General features: G+C 32.1%; 1 protein-coding gene across 1 annotated transcript; it reads left to right on the top strand.

The window, feature by feature from the left end:
- The first annotated feature begins 3116 nt into the window (after positions 1 to 3116).
- Positions 3117 to 7321, top strand: LOC107949979 (disease resistance-like protein DSC1). Its single transcript, XM_016884731.2, has 4 exons — positions 3117 to 3715; positions 3789 to 4962; positions 5252 to 5569; positions 5799 to 7321. Exons 1-4 carry the CDS (start codon positions 3234 to 3236, stop codon positions 7251 to 7253), a joined length of 3429 nt encoding a protein of 1142 aa, XP_016740220.2. The 5' UTR covers positions 3117 to 3233; the 3' UTR covers positions 7254 to 7321.
- Positions 7322 to 8569: the final 1248 nt, after the last annotated feature.

The following is an 8569-nucleotide window of genomic DNA, read 5'->3' as shown; positions in this document are numbered from 1 at the left end:
ATAGGTATTCGGGATTGATTAGCGCCAGAGAGGCGTTTGGAAGAGGTGATCCAGTTCGAGGAATTCACTATGATGTTCAGCTTGGTAAATTTCAAGCCAAGGTGGAGATTTGTTAAGAAATGGCTTAAAATTGGTAGTGGATTGTTGTTGTTGGTAGTGGGTTGTTGGTGGTAGTGGATTAGTGGATGGTTGTTGGTGTCCATTTTCAACCACAAATCTTTGCCAAAGTTTTGGACAATTATGTCCTTGAACTCTCTTATAAATAGAGAGGTTCATTAGCCATATTAATCATCCCAAACCAAGAGAGAGCAAAGCTTGTTCTTTGAAAGCTAGGATTTTAGCTTTCGGGTTTTCTATAGGGGTTGAGAGTTGTGAGGTTCTCGGGTTGTGTCTTGAGTGTAAAACACTTGTAATCTTCATCTTGTTATAGTGAAATTTCTTTTCGCCTCTGCCCGTGGACGTAGGCATTAAAGCCGAACCACGTAAATCCTTGTGTTCACTTTATTTTTCGTTCCGGTCAATTTACTTGTAGTCATATCGGAGTTCTCGAATCGATCCTTTCCGCAACATTTTCTTCATTGGTAGTATATGAATTGTATTATGTCAGTTTATTAAATGCAAATCCATACTTCATAGAATTTTTAATAAGATGTCTTCGTATGATATGACCAATGTTTTATGGAATAAATGTTAGTTAAATATCTAATTCATCGCTTTGAAAAAATATATATTTTTTAATAATCTTTATGACTTGATATATATTGTTATTATGAGACTGAACCAATTTAAAGAATAAAGGTAGACATATCTTAAATTGATTACATACAATTATATCCTACTATTTTCTAGAGCATACATAACTTTAGATATTTTTTTCTTCTATATACTTATGGAAGGTTTGAACATGGGGTACGTAAAAAGATATTTCCTATAATGAGTTAAGGTATAACATAGGATCCACTCAAGTGTCTATCATTCTGTTGGGTTAATTAATATCTAATGCATTGCCTTAAAAAAACAAGATAAAGTTAAACACTTCATATGGCTGAAAGTTCATGTAAATAAAAAGTATGCTAAATTAGTCTAAGCCTTTCTTTAACATAATTATTTTTTTATGAGTGATTTAATACGACCATAAATTTATCTATACGGATGCTTGATAATATATATATATATATATATATATATATTTATTAGGGGACTGAATCAATTGAAGGAATAGAGTTAGACATATCTCAAATCAAAGTTGAGAACATGATTAATCTTAAATATCTCTACTTCTATTCAAGTAACTCTGACAATAGCTACTTGCAAAGGAGCATGATAATGTATCTCTTCCTAATGAATTAAGGCTTCTTTGGTAGAGTTATTATCCCTTCAAAAATTTATTAAGTTTTAATGTAAAGAATCTTGTTACGTTGGAGTTATCAAATGGCAACATGGAAAACTTTAGGATGACAATGATCATTAGGTATATTCTTTCATACTTTGCTCATCCAATAATTTTTTTTAAAAGATAAAAATGGTTCTAATTGATGTGCAGTAAATTATACGATATGACATCTTATTAAAACATTTACCAATAAACATAAATATATATATTATTTCTAAAAGAAACATGTTGATCTATTAATGGTAGGTGGGAAACCACAATATTTAAAGATTTCAACATATCAATATATTCAAGTACGCTTCTACATTTAATTTTTTAATGATCCAAAATGATAGGTCATAATTTATTAAATTTTGTATTAAAATTTTACAATTTTAACAAATAACATTCAATTTTGTTAGTGTAAGTAATGACCCATGTCCCCATCCATCCATTTTTTTATTACACAAATTTGATCTACTTATTATTATCAAACCAATTGCTTTGTCAATTGTCACTTAAAATAATTTCCTTGATTAGAGATTATTGAATGAAACGGTATTTGTTTGGGTATACAAATAGCCACTTAATTATGAGAATTTTTCTTTTGGTCATTCAATTATAAAATATTTAACTTAATCACAAACATTTTTTTTTATATTTTTTTTCATTCTATTGTTAAAATCGATTCATTTGGATACATAAATAGTCACCCAATTAAGACAGTTTTTTTTTTTAAGTTTTGGTAATCCAATTAAGACACCGAATTTTGGGCTGACTTGGTCTCTAATTTGGATGGTTTTGTAATCCAACAAAGCTATCAGACCTGTCCAGAATAAATCAACAAGTTAGAGGACCAAAGAATTAAATTTATCCAATTTTAATTAATTAATTAAAACCCAAATTATAAATAAAATATTTTAAAATGAATTATTAAATATAATTTTATATTTTATTATTTAATTTAATCATGAACCCACTTTATGTCTTAAAAAATATAATATATTCAAATTAATATAAAATAAGCTATTTATTGCATGAAAACTATATAATAAAGTATAAAATCACATTTTAATAACTTTTATGTTCTAATTTCATATTTTTCACATATTTCATTAGTTTATTAAACAATTACTTAGTTTTAACAATGGATTTATATAAAAATGTGATAAATTATATAGAAAAAATCCTATATATTTTTCCGTTTACAGAGGGTGAAGTTGGAAAATGGTTATGAAATTGGATAATTATGTTTGCTTCTCTCTCACTCCTCTCTGAACTTAATTTCTTCTTCTTCTTCTTCACCTACTCTTCTGCTTAGGTTCATAACATTACAAAATTTGAACCTAAACCTTAATAGTTTTTTAACTATGGATATTCTTGGCATGAAGCAAAGTTGTGTCTTGAGCGGTTTTGGAATACTATTCGGGATCTTTGCTATCTTGATTTTTGAATGTTGCAAGGGCGTGAGTTTCAAGAATGAAGTTGGTGTCTTTACGGTTTAGTGTTTCCAATCTCTTGTGTTGTGTATGTATTTTAAGGTGAATGTTGAGCTGTTTTGTTTTTAGTTTTTCTAACCATTTGGTTTGTTTTGACCATTACTTCTCTTTAATAAATTTTTTTATTTTGGCGGAGAAAAAAAAGTTTAACAGTTTTTAACATTTGCACTATTTTAATAAAATCTAATTAATTTTTTTATAAATATATTTATTATATAATTTTTTTTTCACACGTATCCATTTAATAAAAGGTTCCTCGATGATGGATCCATATTTTAAACTTTTCTTTTTCAATAGGCAAACCAAAGCTCCCTTGCTATAATTTTCTCCCTTTGCCTCAATCACATTATCCATAATCTTTCATGGCGTCTTCTTCACCTTCTTCTCGTCAAACGAAGCACCAAGTTTTCTTGAGCTTCAGAGGTGAAGACACGCGCCTTAACTTCACCAGTCATCTACTCAAAGCTTTGAAAGACACGGGACTGAATGTCTTCTTCGATGAAGAAACATTGGAAAGAGGGGAGCAAATATCACCAGCACTTTCAAATGCAATTATGGCCTCAAATCTCTCGATCATCATTTTATCTAAAGACTATGCTTCTTCGAAATCATGCTTGGCTGAAATTTCTTGCATCATGGACTGCAAGCACACTCGACGACAAATTGTTCTTCCCATCTTTTACCATGTTGATCCTTTTGATGTGCGGAACCTTGGTGGCAGTTTCAAAACATCCTTTAGTGACCATGAATCAAAAAGTCTAGATCAAGTACGACGATGGAAAAAAGCCTTTGCTGACGTCGGTAAATTAAAAGGGTGGCATATTGAAGGTGGCAAGTTCGACAGGTAACTCTCTTTCTCTAATCTTCTTATATTTGACGTATTTTAGTTTTAACTTTCATTTTGTCTTATTTTCTAGACCTGAAACCAAGTACATCAAGGATATCGTTGAATATGTTACAAAAAAGCTGATGAATAACAAATCCAGTACTGCTTTTGAAGAATTGGTTGGAATAGATTATCAGAAAAAGACAATCTTGAAGCTAATTAATCAAAAAGATTGCCGCGTAATAGGGCTTTGGGGAATGGCTGGTATAGGCAAAACTACTCTTGCTAATGTTGTATATCATGAAATCTGTTCAAAGTATAAAAGTTGTTGGTTTCTTCAAAATGTTAGAGAGAAAATACGCCAACAAGGGATGGAGTCTTTACGAAATAACTTTGTTTCTAAAATATTAAACCAGCAAATTGATATACTTACCCCCTCGATAGGGTCCGCTTTTATCCGAGAGAGGCTCAACAATAAAAAAGTAATTGTTGTTGTTGATGATGTTGATGACCCAGACCTAATAGATTACTTGGGTGTTAAACATTTTGGTGATGGAAGTAAAATCATTCTAATATCTAGAGATAGACAAGTTCTCAAGAATGGAGGAGCTGACAAAATACACAAGGTAAATAGGTTAAATGAGAAAAGCTCTCTTCAACTTTTTTCTACATTTGCATTTAAGCAGTTGAATCCTACTGCTAATTTTCGAGATCTATCGAACCAATTTGTAAGATATGCCCAAGGCAATCCACTTGCTCTTAAGGTTTTGGGTTGTAAACTATATACGAAATCTAGAAAAGAGTGGGAGAGCGAGGTGGATAGACTAAAGGAATATGGCCAACCAAAAATATCACAAATTTTAAAGAGTAGCTTTGATGAGCTAGATGAACTAGAGAAGAATTTATTTCTTGACATAGCATGTTTCTTCAAAGGGAAATATAAGGAAGAAGTAGAAGATATTCTATGTTCCTTGTATAATGGTGCAGTGTGTGGAATAAGCAATTTGGTGGATAAATGCCTACTTGACATCATCCATTTTCAAGATATGCTTGAGGAAGATCTCAGACTGTTTCGCCCAACATTTGCAGCAGAACGTGTAGTCGATTTTTCCACAGCATGTGCAGCAGGACCTCTAATAATTTCTATGCATGATATTCTTGAAGAGATGGGCAAGGATATTATTCGCCAAGAAGCTATAGGCATTGGAAATTGCAGTAGACTATGGAGTCCCAATAATGTGCATCAAATGCTGAGATACAATAAAGTAAGTTTAATGGTATATTTATAAATCTATACACGAACAATATGTCAAATATTAACTCTTTTTAATTATTATTTCAAAAATGAAGATATCAATATTGATTATTAGATATCTAATAATACGTTGCTTTTAAAAAAACACAATTAAACACTTTTAATATATGTCAAAATTTTTGTAATAGAAAGGTATGGTAAACTTGTCTAAGCCTTTCCTAATCTATTTACTTCTATTTAATGGAATTCCTATGTATTTCTTTATGCTGATATTTGATAATTTTTTTTTTGGTTATCAGGGAAATGAAGCAATTAAAGGAATAAAGTTAGACATGTCTCAAATTGATAATTTAAAGTTATCTCCTACTGTTTTTGAGAATATGCTAAATCTTAGATTTATCCACTTTTATTTTCCTCGAAAATTTGGGAAATGTTGGAATAACAAGCTACTTGCAGACCAAGTTGATATTGTATCTCTTCCTGATGAGCTAAGGTATCTTTGTTGGGAGTGTTACCCGTTCAAATCTTTATCCTCAAGTTTTAATCCAAAAAATCTTGTTGTATTGAAATTACCACATGGTGATATGGAACAACTTTGGAATGGAGATAATCATCAGGTATATTCTTTCATACTTTCTTTATCCAAGAATTTATTTTTAAAAAAAAGGATTTATAGTTGGTGTATTAGATAACCATATAATGATATCTTCTTTTTTATTATTATTATTATTTATAGTTTTTATTTTCAGTGTAATAATTATTTTTTTTTCTTTTAAATTTCAATATGCCCAAAGCATGTAGACGATGGTTAGAAGTAACATAGCTGCTTTATACTTTCTTTGCCAGGATCTTGTTAGTTTAAAGGAAATTGACCTTTTTGATTGCAAGAATTTAAGAAAGATTCCTAGTCTACTCGGGGCAATCAACCTTAAAAGCCTTTGCTGTAGGGGGTGCGAAAGTTTGGTTGAACTTCCTTGCCTAACCCATTTGGCTTCTCTTAAAAGTTTTGATCTTCATGGATGTCATAACCTCAAGAAGATTCCTGAGATCCCAAGTCATTTTCATTACTTGGATTTAGAAGGAACGGGAATAGAGGAAGTGCCTGATTCAATTGAACATCTCATCTGGCTTAGACAATTACGGTTGAGTAACTCAAGGGTTAAAAATGTGTCCAACAATATTTTGAAGTTGGAATCCCTTAATGATTTGGATCTTAGTCATTGCCCAATCTCCAAATTTCCAGAAATCCCCAAAAGCTTACGTAGATTGAACTTATCAAAGACTCAAATTGAACAAGTGTCCTTGTCTTTCGACTACATAGGTATTCTTGCAGACTTAGATATGAGCGGCTCAAGTATTCAAAAGCTACAGTGCTATATTTCCCTCTCTAGTTCAAGAAAGATTCCAACCATTGATGTGCCCTCATCAATCTTATCGTTTAAAAGCCTTCGAAATTTGAGGATGAACCATTGCAAGAGCCTTAAATTACTCTTAGATCTTCCACCATATTTATGGCGCTTGGATGCACATGACTGCCCATCATTAGAAAAAGTGTCGTTCATACAACAACACGGTTTTCTTGGTGGGGCTTATGAGTTAAGCATGATGTTCTCCAATTGCTCTAATTTGAATCAAGACTCAATTGATAGCATTGAGGCAAATGCCATGTTCAAAATTGGATCTATAGCAGAGAAATGGAGAGGGCAAAATATTTTTTTTCCAAGAGCATCGGTTTGCTGTTTCCCGGGAACCGAAATTTCAGCAAATAAGTTCGAGTCCCAGAACGTGTATTCTTCCTTAACATTGAAGATAGCTCCAAATGTGTGTGGTAAGAGAAGATTCTTGGCTTTTGCTATCTGCCTTGTGGCCGATCTCACCCACTGTAGTGGCTTCAAAGAACTTGAACTTACCTGTGAATACCAACTGACAGTCTCTAGTTGTAGTGATGGTGGTGGTGGTTATGAAAAGTTCAAAAGTGTGTTATATGACGGTGGGAGTTTAAAGTCAGAGTGGAACTGCATGGGTGATCACGTATTGATTCTATTTCAAAAGGATATGATTAAAGAAGACAAGAATTATGAAGAGGCAACATTTGAATTCTACATCAGAAGTTATAGCTACAATGAAGAGGGTGAAAAAATATGTCTCCATGATTTCAAGGTGAAGAAATGCGGCGTTCATGTATTTTACGTGGATGCAAAGAGTGACGCAGATGCTACTGAAAAGAGAGTTGCTGGAAACAAAAGAAGCTTTAGCCATGATGGTGAAGAAGGGGATGGAGGACTTAAAAGATTGAACTAGTTTGTATTTCTTTCCATCTTTGGCTCTGCTTTTGAGGAGTTTCAACTTCTCAATTTTGTCATCGAAATGCATAGGTAGGGGTTTCATTTTCATCTCTTTTGTCATATTACCATATATTTTTCAGTTTTTTCATTTCATTTTTCATATTGCCATACTTTTGTTTCCCACAATTGTTAATAGTGAATTTTCAACTTATAAATTAATGACAAAAAATGAAGTGCTTTAATTAATTAAAACCAACCAGGATGAATCTAACTTGCTCTGCTTGAAAAATTACTTGATGCATTTTCTTTGGATAATATCTTGATTCATTAGAAAGATCGGTTATTTGTGAGATTGGTTTTTCTTATATCCTTTGCTTTTGTGTTGATGTAAGACTAGGGAATGATAGATCTTTGAGAATGCCATTGCTGAATTGGAGCTTTAGCCATACAAGGAGGAAAGCCTGAGCTGTAAGACCTTCAGTTTGTTTTACTGAATGTTTGCTTTATACAAGTTTTTGAACTGATAGTTGGTGACAATGCAAGTTGTCAACAGATTTGTCAACACAAATTCGAAGTAATCTTTCGAGGCCCTTTCTGGGTTCTGGCCATTCAGTCTTGGTAGAGAAGTAAGTTACCTTTTGACTTTGACTTATTATTATGATTTTAGGTTCATATAATGATTTTTAGCATCCTCACCTTTTTTCCCATATTTATCAATGGGATTATATAAATCCAGAATTTTCAAAAGATCTCAAAACTTGTAGGATGAACACATGGAGCTGGAGGCAAACTTTGACAGTTCTCATTCTCAAGCTAGATTGGGTTAGTTTCATGGTAGAGCCATTGGAGTTGATATTTTTTATCTTGGATTTTTTGAAGTTAGTTTCCATGCAACAAGTTGAACTACAAAGGTGGCCATGCAGGAGAAGGAACTACAAGCAGTCAAGGCTGGCTGTGTAGTAACTGAAGCTTAAAGTTGTTGTTTTGTTTGTTACATTTAGTTACTTTTTAATCCTTTTGTAACCTAGTCTATTTTGAACTTAGTAGGTAAATTTTTGATGTAATTTTGATGTTGATTGACTGAAAGATCAGCAAAGCAACATGAACAAGTTAATCTAGCAAGTTTCAAGGCAAATTAGTGGTGTTAGGTAGTTGATTAGGTGATAGCTTGTTTATTTTCTTAAGGTAACTGATATATATAATGGCTTGATGCCTTATCTTGTTGTTAATGAAAAAATCAGTTTGTTTTTCATCAAAACTTTCTTCCATTTTCCTTTGCTTTTATTCTGTTTTCCATTTGCAAAGCATTTGCTACTTTTGTTTCTTCAGCAC

Source organism: Gossypium hirsutum, chromosome D10 (assembly GCF_007990345.1).
Source record: "Gossypium hirsutum isolate 1008001.06 chromosome D10, Gossypium_hirsutum_v2.1, whole genome shotgun sequence".
NCBI classification, from domain to species: Eukaryota; Viridiplantae; Streptophyta; class Magnoliopsida; order Malvales; family Malvaceae; genus Gossypium; species Gossypium hirsutum.
This window is presented reverse-complemented; position numbering and strand designations above follow the sequence as displayed.

Coding starts and splice junctions, on each gene's coding strand:
- LOC107949979 (XM_016884731.2), top strand. CDS start 3,234: ATGGCGTCTTCTTCACCTTCTTCTCGTCAAACGAAGCACCAAGTTTTC. Junction 3,716..3,788: donor GAAGGTGGCAAGTTCGACAG/GTAACTCTCTTT, acceptor CTTATTTTCTAG/ACCTGAAACCAAGTACATCA. Junction 5,570..5,798: donor GGAATGGAGATAATCATCAG/GTATATTCTTTC, acceptor TTTCTTTGCCAG/GATCTTGTTAGTTTAAAGGA.